General features: G+C 45.6%; 1 protein-coding gene across 1 annotated transcript in view; it reads right to left on the reverse strand.

The window, feature by feature from the left end:
• Window positions 1–18225, reverse strand: part of TBC1D2B (TBC1 domain family member 2B) — a 259910-nt gene that overhangs the window by 167872 nt on the left and 73813 nt on the right. The window contains exon 4 of the mRNA XM_086959405.1: window positions 11912–12075. Within this exon, the coding sequence (XP_086815531.1) occupies window positions 11912–12075 (164 nt within the window). The remainder of the gene's footprint in view (window positions 1–11911; window positions 12076–18225) is intronic.

Here is an 18225-nt window from a genome sequence, read left to right on the forward strand (position 1 = left end):
CAACTGCCCTTGTCCTCTCCGCCCATAGCCTCGACGCCCTAACCCTGGCCTTTTATAGCCCTAGTAATCAGGTGACCCAGTCAGCCAATTGGAACACTAGCCCTGCTGGGGAGCTGCTTTTCCTGTTCAGAATCTCCTAGGAGACAGACAGGCTCAAATCTTCACTTTGGACTTCTGCAGGTAAAGGCCTCACTAACTTAAAATCTAACACCACTGTTTGAATAAAACTTTACTCCCTCTCCTGGCCAAAAAACGAAGTGCACAGTCCCTAGTAAATACAGTTTAAACAGCTCACAGAAGCACCCTCTGATGTAGAATATCCCTGTTGCTGGGGGGGGAGGCAGGGGGGCTGGTTTCACTGGCTTGTGGATTGTAAAAAACAAGGACGCCCTGAATAGTAGAGTAAACAAAACTCCTAGGACAGGGATAACAATGTATGTGAAAAGGGTTTGTTTCATTATTTTATGAACAGATTCCTGAATATCAACAGGCATTTTCTGAACTACTTCCTCACCTATCCTACTAGCACTGCAGTTAATGCTTGCACCGCGTCCATTTGAAAGAAAGAGCCCAGCTTTTTTAAGGTAATAACCCTCCCTAAACGGTCATTGTTATTATTTATCGAATCCTGTGTTTTGGTATTTGGGTTTGCTTTTAATTATTATAGCCTTTCAGGAATTGGCCTGTAATTTCTCACAGCGCTTTGTATTCATATACGGTGTCCCATATTCGTTGTCCTGATTCACCAGGAAATAGTCACCGTTACAAAGAATCTTTTTAAGGTGGGCACAATTTGAGTGTTCTTCTTCCTTTTTTCCCCCCTCATCGTAGAACTTTAAGCTACACACTTTTTTCGCATAATTGGCCCCTGCAATTGTTGCTTCTTTGTTGCCCTCGATAACGATACAATATCTGCTTACTGTGGCAATGTGTCTTCTCTATGTTCTGTACTTTACGATTTGCCGCATTATAGGGACCACACAATAATATATTTGAGGGGTCTGCTACATCCTATTATTAAATATCCTCTGCTCCATCATTGTGGTTTGACTGTATTCCTAGGTGTATACCTAGTACCCATACATTGGAAGAGAATATAAAGGATACTGTTAAGGGTTTGTTTAACAATCCGGTTTGATTACGCAATTGCTGATAGCTTTATGTTGTTCTAGGGGTAGTAGTCCCTAATACTATCTGTTTTTCCACACTGAGTAGGGCACTCATAAGGCATCTAATGTTCAAATTGTTGATTTATTAACTCGTGATGAATGGATGTGAGGATAGAAGAAGAAACTCAAATTATAACATTATATTGTTTTTACATAATTAGGAATTTATCGTTTCCTGTTTTCACCCTATTCTTGGATTCATATTGAAGGCACCTTTTTATATGCAGTGATCTTTTTACTTTAGAGTAAGTTTTTCATTATTTTAATTGTCATATGAATATGTTAGATATTGTTATATCTTTCAGTAACTTTTAGTAACTCCTTGTTACTAGGAACTAGTTAAGCCCACAAAACACGATCTATTGAATTGTTTGGCAGCCTGTTTCTTGATTGTTATATATTGTCATATATTATGTTTGCCAGAAACAAAATGCTGTTTTTATTTCTCTGAACTGTTTTTTATATTCTCTTTTATCTCTTTCCCACTCCTTTTTCATCTCTTCTCTCCCTCTTATCTATTTGCTTCCGTATCTAACTTTGTGGGTACTCATGTTACATTAAATGTTGCTTTGGAAAGCCAGATGAAATATATAGGAAATAAAATGACAGCAGAAAGCACCCTTCCTTTTTATAAATACATTAATGCATTACAGGAATTTGGAAAGTATTAAATGCACTTTGGAATGTAATTTTGTGAAAAAATAATTTGTGATGGGTTTTTTTCTTTTTATGTATGTTTCAGATTATTATATATACAATTTGTGTGGCTCCTGAAGAAGGCGTGTCCCACGCCGAAACGCGCGTCGATTTTATTCGCCACTTCCTATCTGGATACTACTGACAGAATTTGTTAGGATGTTTTTTGTTGATGATTATTGTTTATATTATTGTGTATAACTTCTGATTTTATTGTTCTGTCATCATATAGCTTTTATTGTGTAGTAAGTTGTATGGCTTTTAATTGTGTTTACTAAATTTACGCTCCAATTTAGCCTTTTTTCCATTTATGGCCTTTTTCTTGCTGTCATTTTATGCCATATGTTTTCCAGTGTGTTACTGCCTAGGAATTTTTTCACATACTTCACTGGCTTGTGAACACAAAATGGTAGCTGGGTTTGCACTGTTTTAACATACAGGTCTTAGCACAGAGCAAAGGAGAAATTTGGAGGCAAAAATGAAAGTCATCAGCAACGAGAGGGAAAAACTACAGAGTTCTGACTGGAAATCCCACAATTCAACACGTTAAATGGAAGCAATCATGGGCAGGAAAAACAAAAAGTTTAAACACAAAACAGGTGATAAAATATCCAATCACAGCAAGGTTAAAACTACAATTTTAAACTGTAACAACCACAGGCATAGACAGAAATCACAGAAAGGGAAAATCGTTTTTTTAAAACTTTTGTTTTGGGGAAGAGACAGCACTAGTCTGCCTCCGAACCACTTCCTGGACTCTGCTCACTGCAATCTGGGGCACAGGGAGGCTGCAACTCACAAGATGGGGGATGGTACATGCTATCACAGGGGAACACGATTGGCGCCTTTGGATAGATACACTGCAGGTACCAATGTTGGGAACAACGAGACATATAGCCTATGATTAACCTTCATGTATTGCCCTTCAGGCAGACACCTGTCCTAGTGACTTTGCGTGGTTCAGTCCCACCACGGTATGCCCTAGTCCAAGCATGCAGTCATACAACACTGTGCCGTAGAGGTCCGAGCCAACCAATGCCCAACAGAACAGCACTTTCTTACTAGCGACAACAAAGGAAGTGCTGGTGTTTGGGCACCGGGAAACTGGTGAGGCTCTAGATGTAGACAGAAATGAAGGACAACAACTTGGACATAGGGGGAGCCTACCAGAGACAGTGCATGCAATGGCCAAGGTGGTTGGTCGGGTCCCTTGTGAGGACCCAGTGCTAGAATGCCAAAGGAGGGATTCAAAGTTAGTTACCCAGTGATATGGCCTTTGTAGAGCCTCTTGGTAGACTAGCTCTTCAATGCCCACAATGGTCCTGCCCCCATTGTCATTATTTTATAGTGCAGTGCTCCCATCTCATAAGACATCTCTGCCCAGGTGTAGCCCCACCTCCCGGTACCAGGGATTACCCAATCAAGTTTATGGCCCTCCTGGTGGTGGGTACCTCCTACTGGCAGGACATTGTCGTCTTCAGAAGATAGTGAAAAGTAGATACCGAACTCAGCACCATCACCACCCCCTGGTAGAAATAATCCTAATAAATTGACCACGTTCCTCTGCGCTCACTAATATTTGAAAAGTAGATACCGAACTCAGCACCATCACCACCCCCTGGTAGAAATAATCCTAATAAATTGACCACGTTCCTCTGCGCTCACTAATATTCACACACACCTGAACCCCAAACCATAAGATCCCGCCTGGTCTCCAGCTTTACTCTGATAAACACACTGGAGAGCTGCTTCCTTATATAAACCAGTGGTTCTTTTGCTGTGGCACATACATTGGTGCATAGTTTATGGCTCTGTAGCATCGCCTAGTGTTCTCTGCCACCATTTATTCCCCAGTAGCGCCGCTGCCTTGGAAGGAAAATATAGCCGACTAGTCAGCAGCTAATGCCATCCCCTCCCAAGATGAAGAGTGTGTACAGCTCCACCTAGATCATGACCACCGGGAACCATCATGCTTGAGATCCTAAGAACACTACACCAAGGCACCTGGATCTGACCTGCAGCCTAAAAATATGTTGAGCAATGGGCATGCTATTTAAAATATGAATCCACACCTTCTTAATATGTTGAGAGTCCAAGTGTCGATAACGCCCAGGAGCTTTATTCGAGCTGTCCCACGAAGGATGTTGAGTGCTGCAGTGTTGGAATCCGGATTTGACCCAACAAGATTTGGCAACAGCAACACACGCAAGATGACAAGATTGGCTTTGGTGCAGACCAGCAAAGTCTGAGGGACTCACCCTTTGGAAGGGAGTCAGAGCACATCTGGAGCAACCAGGAAAGCTCAAGAAACAAAGGATAGCTAACGGACTAGGGATCGCGAAGGAGCCTCGAGCTGTGGTGAAGAAAGCAGGCTCACGGAACACTCGTGGAGTGGAGGCCTCTGTGCTTCGGTGCAAAAGGTGCTCGGGCAGGGGCTTATAAAATACCCCAATGCACAACTTCGGGAAGTAGGTGCAGTTGCAAAATTGCAGGATGTCCAGGAGTTCCGGTCCCACATCTCTCGTGATAGCTACAGGTCTCAGCTCTGCTGGGGACTCTTGTCAGCCTTGGAGATGTCTGGAAGTCCGTGTCCTGTGTCGCAGATTCTCCAGGATCCGGCGGGAGCCTCGAAAATGCAGACCGGCAAGATGCGTATTTGGTGCCTGTTTGAACAGGGAGGTCACTCCTTGGCCTCAAGGGAGATGTCTTCCGACTACCAGTCGATATGGAATGTCGAAGGTCCAAGATTTCGTCTTCAGAGTTTCGTCCAGGGTAATCTAAAGTCCTAGGGACTGGGTTCCTATACTTATACTAAGTTTAGGGGTTGGGCTAACTCTGGGGTCCCACCTATGGGAGGACCTGAGGAGGGGGTGGTTACACCCCTTCCCCTTTGTTCAGTTTCGTGCCAAAGCTGGGGCTGAGTGCCCCAGCAACCGGTTTGAACTGGGAAATGCATGGAGCATCTTGTGTGCCCCAGGCAGTGCCTGAAAAGCATTCACTGAATGCAACCCACCCTGCCCCAATACACTAACGCCTGTCTGGGAAGGTGCTGGCACCTCCCTGGACGGGAAACCTATTGCCCAGGCCTCCCCTGCCGGAGTTTCGTCCAGCAGCAGGAGGTCAGACTCGTGTCTGTGGCAGCAGCATCCACTTTGTGATGCTGAGGCTCTTTAAAACATTTACCGGGTGTACCAGTGTGTACATGTCTTCTCCCTCTAGAAGGGTGGAATTATATCCCCGCCGCCGGAACTGGCAGGGGGGTAGGATTCCAAAGTGTTTGACAACAAACACGACATGTTTTGATGCAGCCAAAGCAACGTTAGCATTTACAGCAAGATTATAATGCACAGAATAGTATATGGTATGGCTGTATCATAGAACAGCTGTAAGGAAGGGTTTCCAAAAGCTGCAAAGGGGCTCAGCTCATGCTAGGGCACCCTCTCACATAAAAACCAAGCACTCTGCCTTCAGGATTGTCAAGGCCTGCCATAGGAGTGACTCATAGGTTATTATGTGTATGTGTGTATATATATATATATATATATATATATATATATATATATATATATATATATATATATATATATATATATATATATATATATATATATATATATATATATATATATATATATATATATATATATATATATATATATATATATATATATATATATATATATATATATATATATATATATATATATATATATATATATATATGTAGATATAGGTAGATATAGGTATACTATATCGAAGTAAGGGGTGCTTACACCACCTTACCCAGGCTGCAAGTGCAGACCTGTGGTGCAATTTGGAGGCTTCTCAGGGGTGGCATAATACATGCTTCAGCCCCTGGTAGGCCTCTGGGGTACCGACTAGGGGCTCACAAGGTAACTCAGTAACCAATCTGGTATGTACCTAAAGTACATGCAATCAATTTAGAGAGAAAACAGCTAGGCTGTGGTCCTGATTAGCAGGGCCACAGCCAGACTGAAGTCGAAAAACCAGTGAAACACAGCAAAAAGTGGGGGTAACCATAGGAAACATACCCTACTCTCCTACAGGCAGTTCGGGCTAGACTATTGCCATGAGGCAGAGGGTCAGACTGATTTGCATATGGCTATGTCTGAACTGGGGTGGCGGAGTGAGCTAAAGAATGATGATGGGGAGAGAGGAGCTACACGCGCGCGCGTCCAAGATGGCCGCGTGAGCTTAGGGCTCCAGAGACCCCCGCTGCCCCCGGGCATATCCTGTTATTTATCCTGTTACCAGACGGTGGATTACTGCTGCGGAACTGAAAGTGCGCTGAATGCTGAAATCGGCGTCTTGATGAGCCTCCGGTAACCGAAGTAACAGCACCAAGAAGATTGCGGCCTACTCGCCCCGGAAGCCGGGGTGCCGAGCTGGCATTAGGCCCCGGCCGGAGTTTGTCAACAACGGGGCCTGAAACCGGAAATCGCTGGCCCACCTCCATCTTGGGCCAGGTTTCTCCGGAATTCGCTTGTTGACTATCCTGAGGCCCGGACACTGAGTAAGGGACTGGAAGTGCGCGCCATCGCGAAAGTGGATATTCATCGAGACTGGCCGTCCACTGCGGGTGAGAGGGCCAGCTCTTTCACTGTACTCATCTCACCTTGTTGGTTTTGCTTTGCCTGCTCTCCTGAAAATGGCGTTGAGATCTGACGCAGACAAACTACCGCCTACAACTACTAGAGGTGTCAGACACACTCAAGTCAATAAGATGGATCGATATACGAAGTCTAAAGGGTCGCCTTCCGGGCCTGCGAAGACGCAGGAAGGCAGTGGAGAAACCTCGACGGCTTCACTCGAGCCTACACTACAGGACGTGATGGCCGCCATCGAAGGGGTGAGGTCCTCACTCGGTCAGAAGTTGGACACGGTCACTATTGAGGTCAATCTGATCCCAGCGGGCCTCACCAAAACCAGTGAAAAAGTAAAATCACTTGTCATCAAAGCGACTAGTCTCACTGAGGATGTGACGCAGCTGCAACAGGAGGTTTGGAATCTCAAGGCCTCGGGAGAGGCCCCATGCCGCAAGTTGGACGATTACAAAGGAAGAGCCCGCCGAACCAATGTACACATTATCGGTGTACTGGAAAAGGACGAAGGTCAAGCCACAGACCTTTTTGTGGAGGGCATTCTACTTAACCACCTGAAACCGAAAGGCTTGGGACGTTTCTTCACAGTGGAAAGAGCGCACAGGGTTCCGGGCGGAAGGCCAAAACCTGGGGCTCAGCCTCGGCCGATGATTGCAAGGGTGCTCAACTTTAGGGACAGAGACGCTATCCTGCAGTCCTCCAGGACTGGGGGCCCCCTGAAGTATGAGAACTCCTCTCTTAGTTTTTTCCCGGACTTTACACAGGCGGTTCAGAGACAGCAACAAAACTTAATGGGCGTCAAAAGGAGACTTCGAGACATAGGCCTAAAATACGCCATGTTGTACCCGGCCAAGTTGCGAGTGGAACACGACGACCAGGCATACTTTTTTGATAATCCTGAAATTGCTTCGGACTGGTTGGAGAGTCTTCCCTCTAGGGAGGAGCCGCAACGACGCAGTAAAGATGGCGAAGAGGGCTCGCAAGAACATGAATGATGAGTGCCTTGACTGATGTTGGTAGTGTTGGCCGGGGCTGGGGTGGGTCACGGACTGATTTCGGGAACTGTAACATCCTTGGGGACATGCGGGGATTCGAAGGGTCATCCTCCTCCAGGAGTCTATCTTTTAGTTAGTTAGATCAGTTAAGTTATAGGGCCACAGGCACACTGCACGTTGGGGATGAGCGAAAGCCGTGAGTAGGGGTGCAGAGTGGAGGGAGGTTTTGCGTGTGGGGGGGGGGGTGTGGTGGGGGGTTTGGTTGTTCTTTTGTTTAGTTTGTTGTGTTTTTTGTTATTTTCAGCAAGGGCATCGAGTCTCTGGGCACTCTATTGAAAACTAGCATGTTTGAGTTGCAGGGTGCGGGGGATGACCACTTCCTTTTCATTTGTGATGATGGGGGGTAGGGAACTAAGGGTTTTGAGCTGGAATGTTAATGGGCTGGGGGACAAAATCAAGCGCAGTGTGGTGCTTCAGTACCTCAAACGTCATGCTCCTGATGTGGTCTTACTCCAGGAAACGCATTTAGTTGGGAACACTTGTCGGGAGATGCATGGAATGGGATATAAGTTTGTGGGTCATGCAGGGTTTACCTCGGGATCTAGGGGGTAGGAATCCTGATTCGGAAGGCGCTCCCGTTGATGATAGATTCAGTTATTGAGGATGATAGAGGCAGATATATTGGGGTTACGGGTCGTTGGGAGGGGCACACCCTCTCATTGTTGTCTGTCTACGTTCCCCCTGGTATGCAAGCCACAACCTTTTCTGATTTGGGGAAGTTTCTCCTTGATCTCCCAGAGGCACTGACGATTTTGGGAGGAGATTTTAATGCAGTGGTATCTGGAGCCATGGATAGATATCCTCCAAGGGATGCGGGCGGGCTCAGAGGTGGGTGCCTGATTTTCTAGAAGCTATGGGGTTGGTGGACGGTTGGAGATTGCTTCACCCGGACCAAAAACAGTACACCTTTCATTCTGGTGCCCATGGTAGCCTTTCCCGCTTGGTCTATTGTCTGGTGCCAGCGGCCCAGGCAACCTACATTGTAGAAGCAACACACCTTGCTAGGGGCATATCGGACCACTCTCCGCTCTGGTTTCGATTTTGCATTAACTTGGGTCCAGGAGGTAGAGTGGCCCCCATTAATCCATGGCATATGCGAAACCCTAAGATCCGGAACGCACTGATCAAAGCTTTGAAGTAATTATTTTTTGGAGAATGAGGGGTCGGTTACCTCCTCGGTTTCACTTTGGGAAGGATTCAAGACGGTTTTCAGAGGCCAGGCTCTCTCACTGATAGAGGGGGGAAAAAAGGGGATAGGAACAAAGACGTCGTCGAAGCAGAGGTTGAGATAGCGCACCTTGAGTTAGGGCTGGAAGAAGAGGTGACTCGGTCTAAACTGCATGTTCTGAAGCTTAAGCAGCTCGAGTATAGATCACTGGTCACGGATACTGCCAGAGCCCTGAGTAGAGAGCAGCAGGGTAGGTTGTATGATGTTGGAGAGAAAGCAGGGAAACTTATTGCCTGGTTGGAAGAAATATAGGGCAGATCGTGTCGTCCCGGAAATTGTGACTGCGGAGGGCATGCGACTCACGGACCCACAGAGTATAGTGGACAGTTTTGCCGATTATTTTCAAGCGGTGTACACATCGGTATCGGATCTGCCGGAGGAGTATTCTCACCTGCTTCTGCGGGACTTGCAGTTGCCGTGCTTGTCGAGTGAGGACCGGGATCTCATGGAAGCCGCCTTCACGGCCGACGAGGTGGCCCTGGCGGTGCGCTCATGGACTGCGGGTAAGGCGTTGGGACCGAATGGGCTCCTCATTGAGCTTTACAAGTTACGGCCAGATAAGATCGCGTCTTACCTGCAGGACATGTTTGTGGAGGCCCGGGAGACGGGGATATTGCCCTATGATCAGAGGTTTGCCTCTATCGTGGTTATACACAAGGAGGGCAAGCCAAAATCGAACTGTGCCTCATATAGGCCAATTTCGTTGTTGAATGCAGAGCCTAAAATACTTGCTAAGCTCCTCTCCAATAGATTGATTAGGGTGATCAGCGGGCTGATACACCCGGATCAAACGGGCTTTATTCCTCACAGAAACATGGCCTTAAACCTGCGCAGGCTGCATGGGGTAATAGCCAAGTCCTATACCCTAAGAGAGCCAGCCATAATAGCGTCACTTGACGCAACGATGGCCTTTGACACGGTGGAATGGCCATATTTGTGGGTAGTTCTGGCTAAATTTGGCTTCGGACCGGAGTTAATTCGCTGGGTGCGCCTGCTATATACTGAACCTCTCGCTCAGGTGGTGGTAAACAACCGGGTCTCGGAGCCATTTTGTCTTGGGCGGGGCAATCAACAGGGTTGTCCCCTCTCTCCACTTCTGTTCTCGCTGGCCCTTGAAGCCTTTAGCGGCCTGGATCCGCTGGAGCCCTCGATTCGGGGTATTCAATGATCTTCTCAGTGGGAAGACCGGATTTCGCTGCATGCGGACGATATTCTGCTTCATTTAACTTCACCTAGGAAATCCCTAATTGTGGTATGTGATGTGTTGGCCTCCTTTGGCAGAAATTCGGGGCTGTCGATAAACTGGGGGAAGTCACTTTTGTTTGTCCTTAGCGGGGAAGCTCCGGTTCCCCCGCGAAATTGTCCTATCCAAATCGCCACAGAAGGGTTCAAGTATCTTGGGATCTTCATCTCATTGGACTCTACAATCCGTTACACCAGGAACCTCCTTCCCCCTTTGCTCAGATTGAGGACTGACACGGCCGGTTGGAAGAAGCTCCCTCTATCCCTATTGGGGCGTACATCCTTTTTTTAAATGATGTCTCTGCCCCGTTTCCTTTATGCCCTTCAAAACACGTTGGATGTGGTCCCGGCTAGTTATTTTCGAGAGGTGGAAGGGTTGCAGCGTAGTCTGTTATGGGAGGGAAGGCCCCATATTGCCTTAGCCAAACTGACGCTCCCTTGGTATGATGGGGGAATCGCCCTCCCCGATATCAAATGTTACTATATGGCTTCTCAGCTAGCGGCCATCAATCATGGGACTTATGGGCCCGTCTCGGACCCTGGTTACGCGATGGACAGGTGGCTTCTCCCTGGAGGTAATTATAATAGGGCACTATATAATAGGTCTTCGATTGTGAATTTGACGGGGCCTACCAAACATGCAGTGCGGATATGGCATGACGCCACTAATTCATTGGGATGGAGGGACCGATTGACGATGGCTACCCCGCTATTTGCGTCGGAATAGTTAGGAAAGCTTTGGCACACAAAAGGTTTCGATAAGTGGGACTTGATTGGGATCTCAACCATTGGTGACATCTGGGTGAAGGGGAGGATTAAAACGTTCGAAGAACTACAGACGGAATTTGAGCTAGGGGGGATCTGAGTATTTCCGATATGCACAAGTCGCACATGCGCTGAAGGCAGCTCTGCCAGCAGAGACGGACCTGCCCGAGGCCTCGCCCCTAGAAGACAGGATTTTGGATGGTCATATGCCAGAGATGACTATCTCCCTGATTCACAAAAAATGATTAATCATAGGGCAGATCTTCTTGTGGAGTTGAGGGATAAATGGATGCGAGATAGCATTGAAATAGATGATGAGGATTGGCAGTCAGCCGTGTCATCTCCGAAGGAAGGTGAAGGCTTGTTCAGCTGAAAATACTACACAGGGTGTATGTCACTGGACCCCGGCTGGTTCGGATGGGGCTATCTGAAACGGATTTGTGCAGAAGAGGGTGTGGTCTTGTTGGTACGTTCCTCCATGTCCCCCGGGAATGTCGATATATAGCTGAGTACTGGAATGAGATACACAATACGATGAGTGGGGTCTTGGGGATCACTGTGCAGCCGGAGGCTAGGAGAAGCCTCCTTAATATTTGGGAGCCGACCCCGTAATGGTCTTCAGTGTGGGGTCTGTGGAATCGATACAGGGGGGAGATTTGTATACCACCTGCCAACTCTAACTTTGATATTCCGGGTTCCCCCTGATGTCAATGTATGTTATCCTCGCTCTTTGTTCACCCCCCCTCCTATTCATTTTCTCCTTTTTTATGTGATGTAATATGGGAGACTGTCTCCTCTGTATCATGCCTTTGACTCTGATGCCTAGTTTTAATAAAAAGAAATATAAAAAAAAAAAAGAATGATGATGGATTAAACCCAGATCAGTTGACTAGGGGTGAGTGCTTGCAATGTTCAACACTCCGTCCATCATCCCCTTTGGTTTTGCTTGGTTTACAGCCACAGCACAAGCTCCCACAGAGAAATGGGAGTGTGCGCCCGCACCATGTGTGATCACATCCTAATAATGCAGTCGAGACCGAAGGTCGGTTGGTCTCGATTTTGCAACATGCATCCGCCCGACATCGTAAGGAGGCCTTAGATTCTAAACGCAGTGTACTTTTTATAGAACAGTACCTTTGTTTCCTTCCACTGAACTTTTTCTTCTCTCTTCATGAGCAATGGATTCTTCTAACTCCTTTGCGGTTGGATCCAACATCTCCCAATCTTCCTGTGTGTAAAACAGGCTCTTCCGGTTTTCATGGCCTCCTTTGCCTGGTTTTAAGGAAATCATAGAATTTCTGTAAAATAAAGAGACTATTATTAATTAACATAAAAATAATCAGTAAACAGGGCAGATTTGGGGGGAGGAAAAAATAATGTGAATTTACTCCCTTAGTGAGACTAGTTTTTAGTACTGTAGACCATTTCAGTTTAGACACTAACAAAATGTGGAAATATGGGTAGATTTTAATAAGGTGCCTCGTCAGACGATTACATGGTGTAATATTAAATCACTGGTTAGCATGAAACATATACCTGGAGTATTTCGTACCTGACGATCCTAGGGAAAGTGAGTTGATGTTAACCTTTTAGTTTTTCTGTTGATTTAAGCTGGTTTCAGGACTGTTTCATAAGTCTAAATTAGACTGACAAAAAGGCCAATGTGCATTTATCGACATACTAAAAAACCAAGACTTACTTTAAACACTAGCTTGTATCTTCTTGGAAATCCTAAACAGTAGGATTTAGGTGAAGAAGGAGTTTCTATAGTGCAGGGGTCTCCAACCTTTTCTGTAGTGAGAGCTAATTCTGCTCAAGGAAAGTCCTGCTGAGCTACTGGCATATTTTATCGCCGTAAAATGCTGATGATATGTATTAACATTACAATATGACCAGCCTAAGCACAGTTATCAGTAGTAACCACCCAAAAATTCCAGGTGAAGTCATCAGCAGAATGCTAGGAAAACGTTTAACAATATTAAATGCTTGTAATCAAGTAAAATTCAAATTGACCCGGGTCAAACCTTTCTCTGGGGCGCCTGCGACTATCGACTGTGTGTTTGCCCACCAAGAACCACGGAGCACGGCGGCGGCTTACTCAGGCACGCATGCTAGAGACACAAGCCCCCGATCGGCAACAATCGCCTGACTCCAATATGGCGTCCATTGTTGAAAACGGCCGACGCAGCCGATCCTGGATATCTGGGGGTGTACAGCACCATCGGGACAGAGGTGAGCAGCGGACCACGCGCTTCCAGGGACAAACCTAAAGGGATTTTCTCTCACTGCAGCAAGGACATAATTAACACACAAGGGTAATCACCCAACCGCTGCTTTGGACTGCCTTTCTCCCCCCGGACTTGCAGCACTCTTCCTGGACTTTCAGACTTGGACCTCTGTGTTCCCCGTCATTTTCTCTCTATGACTCACTTCTTCTTCTACCTTTCTCCTCCGCCTTTTTAGCGATCTCTCACCTCCCCCTCTCTGTTCTAGTGACCTCTCGATTGTCTCTCCTGATGCCTACTTGTGACTATCTGCTTCCCTCTCTGGTTTGTCTCACTTTTCCTGCCCTTCTCTGTCCCTCCCTTGGTGCTGTGACTTTAAAACCAGTCTTATCCCCTCCCTATGTATATAGAGATAACTCTAATCACTAGTATATACAGTAGATGTGACTTTTAGAGTATATCCATGTGTATCCGTCATGACTTCAAACAAATTAGTTGTAAAGGGGCAGCTGAAACTCCAGGAGCCTAGTCCCGACAGCTCGACGACTTCGGAGGGCTGGAAGTGGTCCCCCGCTACACGGCGGAGGAGGGCACTGGACGTCGTATGCTGTCTTATGTAAAGCGCTCTGATAACTCTATTGTCTCTCCTGATGCCTACTTGTGACTATCTGCTTCCCTCTCTGGTTTGTCTCACTTTCCTGCCCTTCTCTGTCCCTCCCTTGGTGATGTGACTTTAAAACCAGTCTTATCCCCTCCCTATGTATATAGAGATAACTCTAATCACTAGTATATACAGTAGATGTGACTTTTAGAGTATATCCATGTGTATCCGTCATGACTTCAAACAAATTAGTTGTAAAGGGGCAGCTGAAATTCCAGGAGCCTAGTCCCGACAGCTCGACGACTTTGGAGGGCTGGAAGTGGTCCCCCGCTACACGGCGGAGGAGGGCACTGGACATCGAATACTGTCTTATGTAAAGCGCTTTGATAACCTAATCGGTTCAAGATCCTGAAATGTGCAACGTAACTGATTCTATGTAAACTGCTGTGATAACATGTAACGGAACTGGTGCTATGTAAAGCGCTCTGATAACCTAATCGGTTCAAGTTCGCGCTATAGAAAACTCTAAAAATAAAATCATCACATGCTGTGTGCCACAAAGGGTATTACCATAGCAGTAAGTCTCCACAACTCAAATTGAATTATCATTCCGCTAACAACTTTAAATGTGGTTTAGAATTGCAATATTTTGTAGTCATTAGCATATTAGTTTTTGAAAATACACATATTTTTCTATCAAAATCCCTTTCCACTTTGAGCAATCAAACTCAATTTTCCAGAAGAAAAACCTTTTCTGAAAAAGCATAATTTTTTCCTTTAAAAATCAAATCAGTTTTCATTGTTAGAAAATACACAGTCCCCAAACATCAGCTTTTAGTTTTCATTGAGTACAGCCATGTAAAAAATGCCTCTCATGGACAAATTATGCTTCAAATACCAAGGTATTGGAATCATAGGCCATGCTTTCTCACCATAACACTAAGAATGCCTCTGTTATGCCAACAATGCCCACTATTAAACCAGGGCTATCACTGTGCCACAGCTGGATGCACAACACATATCAGTTATGGCCATTGTTATGGGAGAAGTGGTTGCCACTCTGTCAGGAGTGGCTTAAAGCAGGCCAGTCATGCTCTTAATATGTCAGCAAGTATGTAATTACTAGACGTGTATGCCCAAAATAGTCAAGGACGAAAATATTATGGCTATGGCACATGGTTATACCATAAATGGGCACAACTGCATCAGAGATAATACTCTTATGATGGAGACCAACATACATATTTGTCAGTCCTTGACGCCAGGAGTAGCTTTAAGGAATCAACACTGTTTATTTGGGAAGGACACTATGTCACACACCTACACAAAAATGAATGTGACGCTTTTAATTTTCTGTGCCCTGGATGCATACTCTCTTCTCCTCAGCTTTTTGGTTGATCATGCTCCCAAATAACACATTTTCACTCTAGTTCTTGCAGTCACACCCTTTGGTGGGTCAGCCCTGGTTACTGCTGCTACTATTCTTTGATGTTACACACAGTGCAACTGATCGAGCAGGGCGGATAACATGGCCAATCTCCTCCTTAGGCAGATTTAAAGTGGATAAAGATGGTTCATGTGGCAGACCCATAGGCCAACGCTGCAGCTTCCACATGCTTCAACACCCTCCCCATAGTCAGCAAGACCTTCAAATGGACCCACCCCCCGAATCCAGGAAGACTGTCACCCATGCACTCATCAACAGCAGGCTGGTCTTCAGGAACGCCCTCTATGCCGGAATCAACAAATCTCTACTCCACAAACTTCAGACTGTCCAGAACGCCGCAGCCAGATTCATCCTCAGCATCCCACGACAAGACCACGTTACCCAGAATATACGAGCACTCCACTGGCTCCCTGTCGAAAAAAGAGTGACCTTCAAGCTGCTCACACACCGCTATAAAGCCCTCCACAACACTGGACCCCAATACCTCAACAAAAGAAACTCCTTCTACGCCCCCAAAAGAAACCTCCGCTCCTGCTGACCAGGCCTTGGCCGAAATCCCCTGCATCCACAGAACTAGAACAGGAGGCCCTCCCTTCTCCTACGTCATGGCCAAGACCTGGAACGAACTCCCCCTCAGCATCAGATGAAGCCCCAGACTGAAAGCATTCAGGAAGAGCCTCAAGACCTGGCTTTTCGAATGACCTGAGCTGCCCAAATCCCCTCCACACACTCCCCCAGCACCTTGAGACCCTCATATGTGAGTAGTGCGCTCTATAAATACCGGATTTATTGATTGATAGGCCACCACGGTGTGTGTTTGACTGTTATCAACAGGCCCTGCCATTGGTTTGGATGTCTGTAACTCTTAAGGGTAGTGAAACGAGCAGTGCTGCCTTCTTTAATATACACTGAATCTCTGAGATTGGCTTCGTTTGGCTTCACCTCTGAGAGCTACTTTGAGAGTCAGGTGAGCTGCCAGTAGCTCACGAACTACTGGTTGGAGACCCCTGCTATAGTGGAATCCCTCAGTCTATTCTTTGAAGGACATACTTGTGAACCTTGTTTCTTCACGTAACCCCAACTACTACATAACTGATCATTTGAATGTTTGCTTCTCATTGTTATAATGGACCCCATATTTCCGTTGGATTATCAATAATTAAATTTAGAAAGGCAGCCCCTCACTATCATACACTTTGAAAAGCACTTTTTGCTCGAACTCTGCACCGATTGTTAATTTGAAGCAAACACATGTTCTGTGATTTATGCAGATTGGTTTATCGAGTTTACACCAGATGATGAAGCCATCACGTTGTGTGTTCCCGCACTGAACACAGCTCTTGATGAAGCGCAGCAAACTCTCCAGTATGGGACCCAGCTCCTACAAAACACACACACAGAAACGGGTACGCCGCTGGTCATCACCACGGTCCGTCACGCGGTTGCAAGGCAACACAAACAATGAAGAATGCCACGGTGCACCGTAAATGCGTTGAAGATATGGTCGGCCGCACGGTGATAAAACGCACATAGATGGGCCTTCCAGAGTTGCTAAGCAACAGTCAGCTGCTAGCATAAAAGTACTGCACATGCATTATTTTCAACGGCAACAATCCAAAAATCCTCAAATTCAGCCATGTTGACCATGCGCAATTTACACAATCCACAAGCAGTAACACAATTCACCTTTTCCTCTTTAGATAGTGTTCAGTCTGTGCCAGGCAGCTGTACCGCGACCATAGTATTCAAAAACAACCAGATAGGGTTGCAGCTTGTTTCCTCTGTGTTTCTATGCCTTTAGACATCAAAACCATCCAGGTCACCATTTTTGGTAGCACAGACACAGCCAAGTTATAAGTATAGCATATTTATTCAAAAGTCGCTGCCAGATATGTCTATACAGAGCAACCACAGACAGGACTTTATTACATTACAGAACCCCACAATGACATTCCCATTATAGAGCTAAACCATCACGAATGCCACCTTCCATAGAGTGCATTTACAACATCCAGCATACTAACTTTTTGATCCATTTGTCTGCAGAGTTGAGATCTAATATATGAGTAAATAGCTAATTTGGATCACAAATGATGAGGAATAGATCCTTTTGTTCCTTCTGTTTTTGGGAAGTTTTTCAAAAGCAGTTTTATGACCAAATAATGCATCTTCTGTACAAGATTGTTGAGTAAAAATGTTTTGATGCATTAGATAGAAAACCCGGAACACATTTAAATCTGAGGTTGTAACCAATGCATACAAAATCTAGCACCCATGTGTCTTTTGTGATATCCTGCCGTGCTGGAAGAAGCTTGAATGTCCTCCGTCTCACTGTAGTACTGAGCTATGGCCCTTTTAGCACAGATTAAGGTTGTGGATTGCCTCTGCCACTTTTAGAAATTATTGTGCCTTTGCATATTGAAAGTAGGTTTTCGTTGCCTTTAAGGCACTTTAATTAGCTGGTGGATGAGTCATCAATTGACTCAAAAAAACACAGCATAGCATAGCATGCGAATGCGAAAGTGTAAAGTCCACGTTTGCCCATGTAGCGTGGTGCTAAGTTACAAATGGTTAGTACACATTTAATCAACCACAGGAGTTTCAAACCTGTGACTAAGGAGTCAAAGATTCCTGAAGTGAAAGCACTATTTCACTGAGCCACCTCAAAAAAAGGTCAGTTAACTTTTTCAAGGATTCTTGGGAGTGTCATGTCGGTCTTCGAGATTTGGGACAATAAATGTAGGATTCCTCACAGTCTACACAAGTTCCACATATCCTGCTTAATTTTAAAGAGAAGCCAGGTTTCTTTTTTTCAATCTGGTGGGGGTACCAATAAGTATTTATTTACTTATGCAGCAGTGAGGTTAGGAAATGGAAAATATAGCAATGTTTGATACCACAAAAACATGCCTATCAGAATTTAACTTCAGCTGCAGGATCACTTGAACTTTAGAATAGCCACGCAAACGAGAGGAACTTGGAAAACGCATAGGGCCAATCCAGGAGAATAGAAAATCCAAAGGTCATTTTTCCAATCAAAGACTGGATGCAAATCCAGATATGAAGGGTTGCTTTCGCCTGCAAAAAAAGTTTACCCACAGAAAACCCCAGGTACTGAATGAAAATGTTCAGTCTGTGGTTATTCTCCCACTTGTGTAGGATTTGCAACAGCCTA

This window comes from Lissotriton vulgaris, chromosome 2_2 (assembly GCF_964263255.1).
Source record: "Lissotriton vulgaris chromosome 2_2, aLisVul1.2, whole genome shotgun sequence".
Taxonomy (NCBI): domain Eukaryota; kingdom Metazoa; phylum Chordata; class Amphibia; order Caudata; family Salamandridae; genus Lissotriton; species Lissotriton vulgaris.